At 39.6% G+C, this 16846-nt stretch overlaps 1 protein-coding gene across 1 annotated transcript in view; it reads left to right on the top strand.

Moving 5' to 3' along the window:
• The window catches only part of EFCAB5 (EF-hand calcium binding domain 5), a 91368-nt gene that overhangs the window by 49375 nt on the left and 25147 nt on the right, over positions 1 to 16846 (top strand). Inside the window, exons 10-16 of the mRNA XM_025280948.3 lie at positions 2242 to 2341; positions 3508 to 4482; positions 6389 to 6466; positions 6561 to 6653; positions 9799 to 10013; positions 12145 to 12301; positions 15886 to 16175. Coding sequence (XP_025136733.3) covers positions 2242 to 2341; positions 3508 to 4482; positions 6389 to 6466; positions 6561 to 6653; positions 9799 to 10013; positions 12145 to 12301; positions 15886 to 16175 — 1908 coding nt within the window. The remainder of the gene's footprint in view (positions 1 to 2241; positions 2342 to 3507; positions 4483 to 6388; positions 6467 to 6560; positions 6654 to 9798; positions 10014 to 12144; positions 12302 to 15885; positions 16176 to 16846) is intronic.

Below are 16846 nucleotides of genomic sequence, written 5' to 3'. Positions count from 1 at the left end.
GGCGAAGCCTCTTAAAGTAGTGCCTCTCACACCATCTGTTGTGAAGGACCAGTCTTTAGGTTGTTGATGGTGATATTTTTAATATGTGGACTGATAATGAAAATGGATTGCTGCTGCAGCTAAGTTGCTAAGTCACTTCAGTCGTGTCCGACTCTGTGCGACCCCATAGACAGCAGCCCACCAGGCTCCGCCATCCCTGGGATTCTCCAGGCAAGAACACTGGAGTGGGTTGCCATTTCCTTCTCCAATGCAGGAAAGTGAAAAGTAAAAGTGAAGTCGCTCAGTTGTGTCCAACTCTTAGCGACCCCATGGACTGCAGCCTACCAGGCTCCTCCATCCATGGGATTTTCCAGGCAAGAGTACTGGAGTGGGGTGCCATTGCCTTCTCCGGAAAATGGATTACTAAGAGGGAAAAAGGAAATAAAAATACAATCCAAACATATTCTAATCTAAGAGCTATTAACAAACACAGGGAAGTAAATTACTCATTTATGTTTAATTTTGTTTGTTTTACCAGTTCCTACAATTTCTCTTGGTTTTCCCTTTGACTTTTTTTAAAAAGATTTTTTTGATGTGAACCATTTTTTTTAAAGTCTTTATTGAATTTATTGCAACATTGCTTCTGTTTTATGTTTTGCTTTTTGGCTGCAAGACATGTGAGATCTTAGTTCCCCAACCAGGGATCAAACCTGCACCTCCTGCACTGGAAGGCAAAGTCCTAACTACTGGGCAATCCGGGAAGTCCCTTCTCTTCAACTTTAATAAATAGCTACTGATTAAAAAAAAATACAGTCCACATTGTGTTACTACCAGATTCAAATCTGATTTATTATCAGTTACTTTCTTAAGTTGCTATAACATTTTCTAGATGCTATTCTCAATTCCTACCTTTCTCATCACACACAGACTGGTACCAGCCTGCAGACTACATCTTGAGTGGCACTGCATGTGATTTATAACTTGTCTCTAAGTTTCGTTCCCATTTTTAAGAGTGGGTTGCTTAGGATTTTTTTTTTTTTTTTTGTCTATGCTGGTGTCTTCCTAGAGAAAAGAGCTGCTTTTCTCTTTGGGGACTAGAAAGCCTACCACATTTTATTCTGCTTCTTAAAAAACAAGAAAGGTTTATATCAAAAAGTATTTCTAGGAATAGGATTTGAAAGTGAAAGTGAAAGTCACTCAGTCGTGTCTGACTCTTTATAACCCCATGGACTATACAGTCCATAGAATTATCCAGGCCAGAATACTGGAGTGAGTAGCCATTCCCTTCTCCAGGGGATCTTCCCAACTCAGGGATTGAACCCAGGTCTCCTAAATTGCAGGTGCATTCTTTACCAGCTGAGCCACAAGGGAAGCCCAAGCATATTGGCATGGGTAGCCTATCCCTTCTCCAGGGGACTTTCCTGACCTAGGAATTGAACTGGGGTTTCCTGCATTGCAGGCGGATTCTTTACCAACTGAGCCATCAGGGAATTTAGGAACGCACTATTGTGCCAGGACACCAAATGAATTTGCAAAAATAGATTCCAACTTTACTTAAATATATTTGTTTATGAACGTTATGCTTATTTCTTTGTATCCCCATATTCCTGAAAAGATTTAAGGAAGCTTATGTTATTCAGTCACTTAGTCATGTCTGACTCTTTGTGACCCCATGGACTGCAGCCTGGGGTCCTTCACCATCTCCCGGCACTTGCTTAAACTCATATCCGTTGAGACAGTGATGCCATCCAACCATCTCGTCCTCTGTCATCCACTTTTCCTCCTGCCTTCCATCTTTCCCAGCATCAGGGTCTTTTCTAATGAGTTGGCTCTTCGCATCAGGTGGTCAGAGTACTGAAGCTTCAGCTTCAGCATCAGTCCTTATAAGGAAGCTTATAAGAATAGATAAAAAGCAACAAAAGAACATAGATTTTAAGAAGGATGAAAGAAGAAAAAGAGGATACTATATGAAGTTGGGAACAAGCTGTAAATGCATACCATAATGACCTAAATATTTGTTCTGGATTGTCTGCAGATCTGAATGTAACCTCCTAGTAGAGAATGTGAAATATGACATATTATTGATTATATGACACAATAGTGTGTGAAACACACTATTGACAGTGTTTTAAGATAAGTATGAACTGGAGCTAAGAAGGTGCAGAAATTTGGGGATAAAAAGCATAGTTAGGAGTTTCAATATTCCATCTACATAAAAGTTTCAAATCTCATGTAACAACTGATTGCCAACTTTCTGCTTAGGTAGGGTTTTTGGATCGTCAGAGGACATTGGCCTTGCTGGAAACATTCTATGACCAAAGTTCAAAAGTGCTCAGAGGTACACTCCGAAACCCAAGACAATGTAAGTGCCACCCAGAGGGAATATGCTCAAGCTCGAGTGAAGCAGTACACGGATGTGATAAACAACATCATCCTATCACCATGGAATCCCTCCATATAACACCTCCCTTAGATCATGATGGCTATATCTAGTTGTTCATGCCATACAATGGTAATTACCATTACCATCTAGTTGAACTAGATGTGTTTTTCACAACAGTGCAATACTAAAAGTTGTTAAGTCAGAATTGAGCTAGAATTCCAATGAAGGGGTGCTTTAGTGACAACCTGAATGTTTTGGAAATTAAGTTGGTAATGGTAATTCCAGTTTTAATGTCCAACTTAGAATTCTAAGATTTCTAAGAAAAAAATTTTTTTCTACCAAGCATTTTTTGATTGAAATATAATTGATGTACAATATTATGTTAGTTTCAAATGTACACAATGATTTGACATTTTTATATGATAGGAAATGATCACCATGATGAATCTAGTAACATTCTGTCCCCCTACAAAGTTATTATGATTGACCATATTCCTTATGCTGTATATTATTTATTATTTAATAATATGACTTATTTATTATATAACTGGAGGTTTGCGTGTCTTAATTCCCTTGAACTGTTTCACTCATACCTCACACCCCCTCCCTTCTGGTAACCACCCATTTGTTCTCTGTATCCATGAGTCTATTTTTGTTTTGTTTTATTTGTTTGTTTTAAAGATGTAAGTTAGATCATGTGGTATTTGTCTTTCTCTGTCTCCCTTATTTGACTTAGCATAATACCATCCTGTGTTGTCAAAAATGGCAGGGTTTGAGGTGGAAGACATTTGCTCTTTCCTCAGCCCTATGCTATGCTTATTGTGGAGGACTAAGAGGAGAGGATAAATTCTGTTTGCCTGGAAAGTCTAAGCTACTCTTCAAGCATCAAAAGAAGGAATCATGTTCATTTCCATACATTTTAGGAAGGGATTATTTCTAATTTCCAGTAGTGAGAATCTTTTATGTTCCTTTAGATACCTTTTTGTTTCTTATTGGGTTTCTGGGAAATGTAATTGATATTCATTTAAAGCAGTAGTTCTGTGGGCACCATTACTATGCCTACTGCTTTTTTGCATTAATTTACTAGCTCTGATTCTACATTATAAGATCAATTGTTTAGGTAAATGTTTTGTTTTCTGTGTTAGGGCCATTTGTTGAATTTGGAGAGATAGACTTACCTGAGTTCTGGGGAGACATGGATAATCAGAAACACATTTATGAAGACTTTGACAATGTTCTCTTAGAGATGAATACGTTACCTTCTGAAAAACATTTTAGCAAAACCCAAAGTAAATCATTAGCAAGCCCAGAAGATCAACATGAACACTATAGAGAATCAACACTACCACAAAGCCCACCAGAACAGCAGAGAGGGGCAACTGTGGAACAAGGACCAAATGGAATTTCAACCAGAGAACAAGAACACCCTGAAGAGTCAACTGGAGAACAAGAACTGAACAAAGAATCAGTATCAAAAGAAGGAACCTACACGGGGTCAACTCCAGAACAAAGATCAAGTAGAGAGTTAATAACAGAACAAAGACCACATCATGAGCCAATAACAGAACAAGGAGTACCACAAGGAACCCATATCGAATCAACAGCAGAACAAGGACTTTCTGAAGAATCAATTACAACAGAAGGACAACATGAAGGGTCAACAACAGGACAAGGATCACACGGAAAGTCAACTGAGGAACAGGGATCACGCAGAGAGTCACAATCAGACCAAGGACAACCCAGAGAGACAATGGCAGAACAGGAAGCACACAGAGAATCACAGTCAGATCAAGGACCATACGGTGGGTCAACTGCAGAGCAAGAAGAAGGCGGGGAGTCGGTAGTAGAACAAGAACCACACAGAGGGTCAACTGCAGAACCACAGTTACCCAGAGAAACAATTCTGGAAGAACAACAGGACACAGACTTAACTTCACAATCGAGAAAAGGTAGTCTCACAGGAGAAAGCAAAACACCTAGGGAATCTATTTCCTTTGAGCACACTGAAATCCCTCCACAGGAAGGAAGGACTCAAGCACAAGCATATGAAGAGCTACTCTTCATAAGTCCTGAACTGCAAGAGAAAACTGGAGTATCAAGCCCAGAAGATCATCTTTCAGGTAGTAATATCACTTTCCTACATCAGCTCCTTGTTTTCTAGAGCGGTTTTTAAAGTCTGCAGAAAAATCTTCGTTTCGGTTAGGATCTTTTTGTGACATATAAGGTCATGCAAACTTCAGACATATTTTGCTATTCAACATGAGTCTATACTTTGAGCAATCAATTACATGCAAACTAGAAAGTCTCTACTGTCAATTTACCTAGAAATCCTTCTACACTAGAAGCCCATTTGTAAGGAAGAAATCTGGTAGTATTACTTGTAGAAATTTTCACTGGACTTCTGAAAAGGCACAGAAGCTGTTTTATTTTAAATGGTGTATCTAATATTAGAAACCACTTTTTAAATTTTCTTTTATTTCAAATTTAAAAGTATCTCACTTTTTTCAGTTGCATATAAGACGTTCTAGAAGAGTTTCTGAAGGTAATATTTAAGACAGAAAGCACCCTGGATTTCAAATATTTATTCTGCAGAAGACTTTTCTTGGGAATTGCCTATGCAAATTTATGCCCTTTTAGTTGAAGAATTATAATCTTTTCGAGAGCCAATCTCAATGTCACTTAAGTCCTCAGCTGTTGTTGCTGTTCAGTCGCTCAGTCATGTCCGACTCTTTACGACCCTATGAACTGCAGCACGCCAGGCTTCCCTGTCCTTCACCATCTCCCAGAGCTTGCTCAAACTCATGTCCATTGAATTGGTGATGCCATCCAACCATCCCGTCCTCTGTCGTCCCCTTCTCCTCCTGCTTTCAATCCTTCTCAGCATCAGGGTCTTTTCTAATGAGTCAGCTCCTCGCATCAGGTGGCCAAAGTATTGGAGCTTCAGCATCATTGCTTCCAATGAATATTCAGGGTTGATTTTGTTTGGGATTGACTAGTTTGATCTCCTTGCAGTCCAAGGGACTCTCCAAGAGTCTTTTTTAACAAGACAGTTCAACAACATCAATTCTTCAATGCTTAGCCTTCTTTATGGTCCAACTCTCATAACCACGCATGACTACTGGAAAAACCATAGCTTTAACTTTATGGACCTTTGTTGGCAAAATAATGTCTCTTCTTTTTAATATGCTTTCTAGGCATTAAAAAAAAAAGTTCTAAAGTTCTACAGTCCCAAAGAAAGTTCTTATTTAAAACTCACAAGAGATGGGTAGCCTGTGTTAAGGATTTTACACTACCATTAACTAATTTGAAATCTTTCATTTTTTCAGCATTATATTTATTTCTTCCCAGAACAGGGCTACTAATTTCTGGTTCTCCTTACATAGTGGGGATACAGCCTAAAAAATTAGTGAAGTTACTATTAATTTTGACTCTCTGTAACAGTGATCCGAAATAGCAGTGTCTAAAAAAAACAAACAAAACCAAAACAAAATAACAATATCTAAACAAAGTAGGAGTTTTTTTGTTTCTCATATAAAAGTCAAAACTTATTTGATGGATCAGCCCCAAGAAATCAACAGTGGCTCAAGCTCTTTCTGCCTTGTGTCTCCTCCAGCCACACAATCCAAGATAGCTAACCACCATGTCCGCATCCTGACCAGTAGGTGAGGAGAAAGGGAAAAGGATAGACATTACATCATTTCCTTTCCTTTCTATCTTGTTCATTCATCAGAATTCAGGCACATAGTGACACCTGCTGTCTGGGAGGCTGGGAAATACAGCCCTCATTTTGTGTGGCCAAATGTGGGTACAATACATAGACTTTGTCACAGAATTGCTCTCAAAAACTAAAGCTATTAAGCGATATCTTTGTGATTAAGTTATTAAATGATACCATTATGATACAACATATAAAGAAAAGGACCCGAAAGAAAGTTTTTGTGTTCTGTATGCAAGATATTTCTTTCATTTATTAACTTTAGAATACATAATCTTCAACTCATAGGCATTTTCTTTTATACCTTTTAGAACCCGCTAAAAAGGAAGTTCAGAAAGACAAATCCTGCGAACCCAAGTCCCAAAAAATAGAAGGAAAGTCATGGACAGGTGACTCCTCATTTAATTCTCCTTTCATTCATACTCCAGAGCACAAACATTGTGAAAGTGAAGTGGACTATATTATGGCATATGTATCTTACAGGTGAACTTCTGACTTGTAACTGGAACATGAAGTATGCCAAACGTGAAGACGAGGAACAGGCACATTTACTCTATGATAACTCGAGGTTCACAGGTACATGTTAACAAAGCCAGGAAGAACAGATGGCACTCTAATTTGATAACCTTTAATTTACTGTGGTTCCCAGTGGTAAGGACTGGACTCAGCCAAGGCACCATGGCAGGGCAACACTTGCACTATTTAGTCCTTGAGCCAATGGACCTAAACGTATTCAGGATGACTGCTTCCGGTGGTGGTGTACATGTAGTGCTATTGTAATGCTCTTTACAGCATACGTGTTGGTTCAGTTGTCCATCAGTGTCTGCAGGGGATTGTTCCATGAATATCATCCACCCAAAATTTCCCCCCACCACGAATACCAACATTCAAGATGCTCAAACCCCTTGTATAAAATGGACGAGTATTTGCATATAACTGATGGATCCTCCCATATACTTTAAATCTAGATCACTTATAATACCTCGAACAATGTAAATGCTTTGTAAATAGTTGAAAATGCAACGTGAATGCTATGTAAATAGTTGCCCATGTGTGGCAAATTCAAGTTTTGCTTTCGGGAACTTTCTGGATTTTTTTTTCCTGAATATTTTTGATCCACATTTGAACCCACAGATGCAGAACCTGCAGCTACAAAGGGCCAACTGTATACAATTTTTTTTTTAATGATTATGTGGCCCTGAAACCACTTTGAAGCTATGATCCAGGTATACAAGGGGAATTAGATATTAGAACAATAGAAATCATTCCAGCAATTCCTCTCCCTTGTAGTTCCACATCTAACTATGTGAGGCAGGTGAGGCTCTGTCTTGTTTTTGAAGACTTACAAAGAAAGATCTACTCAACCGAGAGAGCAAAGAATAGCTTTTAGCTCTCAGTAAACCATGTATTTAACAACAATGATCCCAACAAGTATTCGTATTTTACTGCAATGCTATTTTATCATTTTACCTTTCACCAACAAGTAGTGGAGCTTATAAGATCAAAAAGTTTTCCTCCTGTCTGCAGTTTCTTTTCTCATTTAAGAATGGATCAAATAGCAAACTTTATATCCTCCAAATATTTGGTGAAATTGTATGGCATTGGTTAAGCTCTTGCTGCCTGCTACTTCATGTTCCTCTTCTCCTGATCTTACTTCTTTTTTTTTTCTTTTTTTTTCTTTTATTTTTAAACTTTACATAATATTGTATTGGTTTTGCCAAATATCGAAATGAATCCTCCACAGGCATACATATGTTCCCCATCCTGAACCCTCCTCCCTCCTCCCTCCCCATACCATCCCTCTGGGTCATCCCAGTGCACCAGCCCCAAGCATCCAGTATCATGCATCGAACCTGGACTGGCGACTCATTTCATACATGATATTATACATGTTTCAATGCCATTTTCCCAAATCTTCCCACCCTCTCCCTCTCCTACAGAGTCCATAAGACTGTTCTATACATCAGTGTCTCTTTTGCTGTCTCATATACAGGGTTATTGTTACCATCTTTCTAAATTCCATATATATGCATTAGTATACTGTATTGGTGTTTTTCTTTCTGGCTTACTTCTCTCTGTATAATAGGCTCCAGTTTCATCCACCTCATTAGAACTGATTCAAATGTATTCTTTTTAATGGCTGAGTAATACTCCATTGTGTATATGTACCACAGCTTTCTTATCCATTCATCTGCTGATGGACATCTAGGTTGCTTCCATGTCCTGGCTATTATAAACAGTGCTGCGATGAACATTGGGGTACACGTGTCTCTTTCCCTTCTGGTTTCCTCAGTGTGTATACCCAGCAGTGGGATTTCTGGGTCATAAGGCAGTTCTATTTCCAGTTTTTTAAGGAATCTCCACACTGTTCTCCATAGTGGCTGTACTAGTTTGCATTCCCACCAACAGTGTAAGAAGGTTCCCTTTTCTCCACACCCTCTCCAGCATTTATTGCTTGTAGACTTTTGGATCACAGCCATTCTGACTGGTGTGAAATGGTACCTCATAGTGGTTTTGATTTGCATTTCTCTGATAATGAGTGATGTTGAGCATCTTTTCATGTGTTTGTTAGCCCTGATCTTACTTCTTTATTTCAGTTTTACTCTACCATTTTGACAATTGCATGGCTGATTCTTTTTAAGTTACATCAGATCTCATATGGAAGGCATCAGCGCATGAATGATTGAATTAGTTAATAAATCAATCGTAAATCACCGGGCTCTTCTATGAAATACACTTCATGTTATAGCATCAAGCTTCAAGATAAATATATGAGTCAAGCTTCCTGAGGGAGAGGTCATAGTGGTGGTATTTACAGACTTATTTAACTAGCGAGTCCAGACTGCAGCTGGCTTCAGGCACAACTGAATCCAAGGGCTCAATAATAGCAGCAAGACACTATCTCTTTGCCTCTCCGCCCTGTTCTTCTCTGTGTAACTTTCAGTTTTAGGTAGTTTTCTCTGTATTGTGGCAAAGATTTCCATGAGAGCATCTCTAAGCCTACATCCTACTAGTTCAGGAGTCAGAGTACAAGACCAGTGATTCTCCCCCAGTAGTTGCCCCCAAAGTCCTGGGGCCAATTCTCATCGGCCTATAGTGGATCCCATTGCTGTCACATGTGAGTCACTAGCTGGACCTGTATCACATGGCCATCCTGAAGCAAGGGTGGATGAGGCCCAGTACTACCTGATACATCAAAACTGACAATCGGGGAGAGATGTTTTCTCAAATTAAAAAAAAAAAGGAGGGGGATTTCCCTGGCAGTCCAGTGGTTAAGATTCCACACTGCCAATGCAAGGAGCATGGGTTCGATCCCTCTTTGGAGAACTAAGATCCCACATGCCACCAGGCGAGGACAAAAGGATGAAGACCAATAAATAAATAAATAAAAGATACGTTTAGGGACTTCCCTGGTGGTCCAGTGGTTAAGACTCTGTGCTGCCGATACAGGGGGCATGGGTTCAATCTCTGGTCAGAGAACTAAGATCCCACATGCAAAACAAAAAAAAGAGAGAGAGAAAATGAGAACAAAAGCCAAAACCCAAACTTTATAAAGGATATATTAAAAATAAAAAGGGGGTGCTGTCCTCATGAAGGCAGCATAGACTCCTGGTAGGAAAAAAGGTAGTAGATATTCATTACAATATGTACTCATATATTTTCCCTGAACTTTGATAAAATTGTTCATGTCACCATTTCATGTATGTTTCTTGTTTGATAGACCTGCACTCAATTATCAGAAACATTCAGTCTTACAAGGAAATAAAGGGTAGGAGTGCCTTCAACGGAGTTTCCGTCAATCTACTCCAGTTTGTGCAACTCCTGGAGACATTTGTTGGTGAAGATTCCCCCTTGAGTGTCAGTGAAGCCCTCACCTCCTTTTTTAAGAAAGGCTTTGTTGAAACAAAAGAAGAGAAAATGAGTGGCTTAAAAAAGGTGAGTAATACTATTTACCAATAAAACAAGTGAGGTCACTATTATAAAGAGATATGTATACCCATGACTGATTCATGTTGATGTATGTATGATATAAGTAGGATGGCTGATTCATGTTGATGTATGTATACTTATGACTGATTCATGTTGATGTATGGGCTTCCCTGGTGGCTCAGACAGTAAAGAATCTGCCTGCCATGTGGGAGACCTGGGTTTGCTCCCTGGGTTGGGAAGATCCCCTGGAGGTGCGCATGGCAATCCACTCCAGTATTCTTGTCTGGAGAATCCCCATGGACAGAGGAGTCTGGTGGGCTACCATGAGGTCACAGAGTCGGACACGACTGAACGACTAAGGACCTGCATCTGGATGGCAGAAACCATCGCAGTATTGTAAATTAATTATCTTCTAATTAAAAATTAAAATTAAAAAGAATCTATCAACCTCAGTTCCTCCTAGACTAGCTCTTCTTAAGTACTAATTTTGGTTGTGAATGCTTATGCTAATTAGGTACTTAATTAGCATGGCAATTAAATACTTCATTTTATTGTCAAATGTTCTAAGATCACACTCCAGAGAATTCATTCCTCTAATAAGAACATGATTGCTGATGGCAGGAGATGGTTTCTTATATAGCTGTGTTTTTGCTCCTCCAAACCTTGAAGAGCAGATTCCAAGGAGCAGATATTTGCATGTGCAAAGATGTGTGTATATGTGTGCACTGTCTGATGTGTGAGTACATTTACAAATGCACATACATAAGGGTATGATTGTGGCCTGAATGCATATTTTTGGGTACACCAAGGTAGTGGGCTTCATCTTTCTTAAGAAATTATTACTTACTTGAATGAAATATGCAAACACATTCGCTGATAAATCAGGAACAATTTATGTACTCTTATATGAAATACATAAATTAGGTTCTTAAGCATATTCAGTAACTTTATCAGTCTTATGAGTCTTCTCAATCTAATTTAGAGTTGATATTCCTTTTTCCTCCTCAATTGAAGTTCCTATCATTTAACCAAATGGTATATGTTCACTTTTTTTATCAATAAAATCTACCTTGATTAGATAAGTTACTATCTAGTTAACATAATCTAGTAAAAAATCTAAATGGTAAATAAAATTAATGTCAGGCCAATGTTAAATATAAGGAAGAATTTTTGAACACAGTCATTTTTTGTTGTTTGAACACTATCATCCATCGCCCTTCACTACAAAACATATTTCATCAAAAAGCCAGGCAGGGACTTCCCTGGTGCTTCAGTGGCTAAGACTCTGAGCTCCCAATACAGGGAGCCCAAGTTCACTCCCTGGTCAGGAAAACTAGATCCCACATGCTGCAACTAAGACCCAGCATAGCCAAATAAATAAATAACATTAAAATAGATTAAAAAAAAAAAAAAGCCAGGCAGGGACTTCCCTGGCAGTTCAGTGGTTAAGATTCCATGTTCCCAATGCAGGAGGCATGGGTTTGATCCCTGGTTGGGGAGTCGGGGAACTTAGATCCCACATGGTAGAGAAAAAAAGAAGCCAGGAAGATCACCCAATGTGTTTATCACACTGCTGAACAACTAGTAAGTGAATGGAGAGGGACCAATCAAAGATTCTCGAGGAGTGAGTCCCCTTCCTAAATGAATGTGTTTTAGTTCAATGCAGAGAATGCCTGCTTTCTAGCTTAAAGGTGAAACATAGAAAATGTTTATTGAGAGATAAAAACTGACATTAAGAGAATTAAAATTAAATGTTTCATTTTACTATTCGTATCCTGCTTAGTCCCAAAGTAAAGCTGTTTCTATAAAAAGTGCTGCTCTCTGTGGGGAATAAGCATAAGATGCCAGCTAGCATACGTGTCTGTGTGTGTGTGGACCTGTGTGTGTGTGTTAGTTGCTCAGTCATCTCCGACTCTTTGTAGTCCACCAGGCTCCTCTGTCCATGGAATTCTCCAGGCAAGAATACCGGAGTGGGTAGCCATTCCTTTCTCCAGGGGAGCTTCCCAGCCTAGGGATTGAACCCCGGTCTCTTGCATTGCAGGCAGATTCTTTACCATCTGAGCCATCAGGGAAGCTCGACAGCTAGCATAATGAACAGATACATCTTCTGTGCTTTGTTATCCTGTGTGTGCCCTAGGCTAGACAAAATGCTTCCCGAATCCGACGGGAACTTCTCCTAAAAGCCCTCTTTCAGAAATGGGACTGTGACGGCTCAGGCTTTCTGGATCTGAAGGAAATTGATGAACTCTTGTATACATACAAGGAAGGAATGGAAAAAGAATCTATGAAGAAAGGTAAAAATGAAAGAATTTTCTTAAGTTGTGGTAACAGCTTGGCTTCAAGTTTCCCAGTATTATGATATGCATGTGTGCTCAATCGTGTCCGACTTTTTGTGACCCCGTGGACTTAAGCCCACCAGTCTTCTCTGTCCACGGAATTTTCCAGGCAAGAATACTGAAGTGGGTTGCCATTTCCTCCTCATTATTCTGATATATATACAGTTAAAATATTGGTTGTTCTAAAGCCATGAGATAGCATTTCACACTTCACGTGTACTAGTGTGGCTGTCATTTTTTTCAGTTTTATTGAGATACCATTGACATGTAACATTGTGTAAATTTAAGCTGTACAATGTGTTGATTTGATACGCTTATGTTGTGAAATGATTACCACGGCTTAGTTAATACCTCCATCATCTCACATAATTACCATTTCTTTTTTGTGGTAAGAACATTTAAGGTCTACTCTCTTAGAAACTTTCAAGTATATATTATGGTATTGTTAACTATAATCATCACCCTGTATATTAGAATCCTAGAACTTTTCTTGTAATGAAAGTTGGTACACTCATTAATGTTTGAGCATCTTTTCATGCGCCTCTGGTCATTTGCATGTCTTCTTTGGAAAAGTGTCTATTCAGTTCCTCTGCCCATTTTTCATTCCAATTTTTTTCTTGCTAATGGCACCCCACTCCGGTACTCTTGCCTGGAAAATCCCATGGACAGAGGAGCCTGGTGGGCTGCGGTCCATGGGGCCGCTAAGAGTCGGACACGACTGAGCGACTTCACTTTCACTTTTCACTTTCATGCATTAGAGAAGGAAATGGCAACCCACTCCAGTGTTCTTGCCTGGAGAATCCCAGGGACGGGGGAGCCTGGTGGGCTGCCGTCTATGGGGTAGCATAGAGTCAGACACGACTAAAGCGACTTAGCAGCAGCAGCAGCAGCATTGAGTTCTATGAGTTTGCTGTATATTTTGGATATTAACTCCTTATCAGATATATGATTTTCAAATATTTTCTCCCATACTGTAGGTGGCCTTTTCATTTTGTTACTTTTGCTGTGCAGAAGGTTTTTAGTTTGATATAGCCCCATTAATTTATTTTTGCTTTTTTTGCTTATATAGTTTTGACTGTAATTTTTAAAATGGAAAATAACAGTGTTGGCAAGGATATGAAGAAATTTGAACCCTTGTGCATTGCTGATGGGCATGTAGAAAATGCCAGAGCAATCAGGAGTGAAACTGTTGTACAGTGCTTTGTCCAAGATCGTAATTCTACATAGTTAGATTCCTTCTGTATACCTAGCTACACATACCCATAAAACAATCCAAACCCACTTCACAGTCCTGCCTATTTTCCCTTCTTATTTTATCCTTCTGCCTCTACAAGGTCTGATTCACCTCTCAAGTCTGAATGACTTGCAAGTTTCCCCTGCTACTGCTAAGTCGGTTCAGTCGTGTCCAACTCTGGGCAACCCCATAGACGGCAGCCCACCAGGCTCCCCTGTCCCTGGGATTTTCCAGGCAAGAACACTGGAGTGGGTTGCCATTTCCTTCTCCTATGCATGAAAGTGGAAAGTGAAAGTGAAGTCGCTCAGTTGTGTCCGACTCTTCGAGACCCCATGGACTGCAGCCTACCGGGCTCCTCCGTCCATGGGATTTTCCAGGCAAGAGTACTGGAGTAGGGTGCCATTGCCTTCTCCAAAGTTTCCCCTAAATTTACTTAACTTTGTGTTCTCCTTAATGACTTTCTCTTCTCCTATATTTTTCTTCTTCTGATCAATTTTTCTCAATCAAAAGCTACTAAAATTCTCATATAAGAAGTTCTCTCCTTCATTTGCTTAGATCCCAGGATAAATGATTTTGCTCCACACTGGGTTTAAGGATTTATCTGAGACTTTGACATAACAGACTTCAAATTCTTAAAGTATATGGTGCATGAGAGAAAAAATTATAAGGGTTAGTAAAGTTCTTCAGCCCTTTCAAAAATCATTGTATTGGTTGATCTTTAAAGTTACCTAAGTTGATCAACATCAGGTGTTCTTCGTTAATTCTGTCTAATGAGGTGGTTTCCACTTACAAGATGGGAAAACTTCATAACACAGAACCATGGTCCATGGAAGAAAAGATATTGCATGATGGTCAGGAGAGCTGGGTTCTGATATTTTATCTTTTACTAAGTAAGATTGCTGGGAGAAATATCAATAACCTCAGATATGCAGTTGACACCACCCTCATGGCAGAAAGTGAAGAAGAACTAAAGAGAATCTTGATGAAAGTGAAAGAAGAGAGTGAAATAGTTGGCTTAAAGCTCAACATTCAGAAACTAAGATCATGGCATCCGGTCCCATCACTTCATGGCAGATAGGTGGGGAAACTGAAAACAGTGGCTGAGTTTATTTTTCTGGGCTCTGAAATCACTTCAGATGGTGATTGCAGCAATGAAATTAAAAGATGCTTACTCCTTGGAAGAAAAGTTATGACCAACCTAGACAGCATATTAAAAAGCAGAGACATTACTTTACCAACAAAGGTTCGTCTAGTCAAGGCTATGGTTTTTCCAGTGGTCATGTATGGATGTGAGAGTTGGACTGTGAAGAAGGCTGAGCACCAAAGAAATGATGCTTTTGAACTGTGGTGTTGGAGAAGACTCTTGAGAGTCCCTTGGACTGCAAAGAGATCCAACCAGTCCATTCTAAAGGAGATCAGTCCTGGGTGTTCATTGGAAGGTTGAAGTTGAAGCTGAAACTCCAATACTTTGGCCACCTGATGCGAAGAGCTGACTCATTTGAAAAGACCCTGATGCTGGGAAAGATTGAGGGCAGGAGAAGGGGACGACGGAGGATGAGATGGTTGAATGGCATCACCGACTCGACAGATGTGTTTGAGTGAACTCCGGGAGTTGGTGATGGACAGGGAGGCCTGGCGTGCTGCGGTTCATAGGGTTGCAAAGAGTCGGACACGACTGAGCGACTGAACTGAACTGAACTGAAGTGATCACATGACTGTGAGCAACTTACTGAACTTCTGTAGAGCCAGGTGTCCTCATGGATAAAACAAAGGAGTTGGACACGATGAATTCTAGAATTTAAGGGACCTGAGGATGATGTTATTAGGTTTCACCTGGCTGAGAGGTAGAATTAAAATGAAACAATATACATTACCATATGTAAAATCGACAGCCAGTGGGAATTTGCTGTATGACTCAGGGAGCTCAGATCCAGTGCTCTCTAACAACCCAGAGGGATGTGATGGGGTGGTGGGAGAGAGGTTCAGGGGGAGGGGACATATGTATACCTATGGCTAATTCATGTTGCTGTATGGCAGAAACCAACACAGTACTGTAAAGCAACTACCCTCCAATTAAAAATAAATAAATTGACTTTAAAAAAATAGATGATATAGGAATCATCTTGAGTTCCGCATAGGAAGTCACTGTAAGATGTTCCATTGGACATCCATTGGAGATGCCTTTGATATACCTGGTTTTCCATGAGAAGCAGTTGTTAGAGGCTTTGATTTGCTGTAAGAATGCAAATTTCCCCCACAGGTGAATGAACTTTTGATTAGTTTTTGGTTTTATGTTTCTGTCTTTTAGCTAAACTACATGTCCAATTTCCAAAGCTACACCCTGGGCACGAAGTGAGATTGTCTTCCAAACAGTTTCAGAAATACATAGAATTGGTTGTCTCTGAACTCAGGGGCAATGAAGAAGAAGTTCTGGAAAGTGTTGTGGAGTTTCTGATGAACTCTTTAGAAAGGAGCCATGTTGAGAGTCTGAGGAATTGTGCCAGACAAAAGTGGCTGCACCAAATCCAGCGTGCTGCAGAGACAAGTGGCGTGTCCTTGGAGCCCGTGTACACGGAGACCTTTAAGGCCCTCACACAGGTGTGCTTTCTAAAATGACACATAAGAGAAAAACATTTCCTCCCAGGTGATGATGTTCAATGGTTGCAAAGGAGGAACACACAAAATTCTCTTGAGAAATCTCTATTATAGGATATTTTACTCATTTCAGTGTTTTACAATGACCCCAAACCTAGTAAAGATGTAACTGGAATGATTGCAGATTGGCAAGGTAGAAGCAGAGAGGAAAGGTATAAGAAACAGAATTATGTCTTGGAATTCCTAATTTCATTTGTGCCAAGAGTCAAAGAAACTATAACAGACAATAAACTGACATTAAAAAAAAAAAACAGTAAGGAGATGTACAAGCAGTTTAAGCTATATTTCCCTTGCATGCTGTTTGGGGAGTCAGTTTTAAAAGGAACTATTTGGGGGGTGGTGGGAGGGAGGCTTCAGACAGAGGGGATATATGTGTATACTTATGGCTGATTTAGAAACCAATGCAACATTGTAAAGCAATTACCCTCCAATTAAAAATAAAGTAAAAATAAAAGGAACTATTTAAATCATAAAGTCATTATAAAGTAGAATCCAATGTGACACAATAGTTCATAGCACTGCCTAGAAATAAGCTGAGACTATTGCAGAATCCTGTCCCTTAAAAGACATGACCTGGATGAACCACCATCCACAGCTCTGCTGCCTTCCTCGGA

This window comes from Bubalus bubalis, chromosome 3 (genome assembly GCF_019923935.1).
Source record: "Bubalus bubalis isolate 160015118507 breed Murrah chromosome 3, NDDB_SH_1, whole genome shotgun sequence".
Classification (NCBI taxonomy): domain Eukaryota; kingdom Metazoa; phylum Chordata; class Mammalia; order Artiodactyla; family Bovidae; genus Bubalus; species Bubalus bubalis.
Note: the sequence above shows the minus strand (reverse complement) of the source record. Positions and strands in the feature narration are given on the sequence as shown.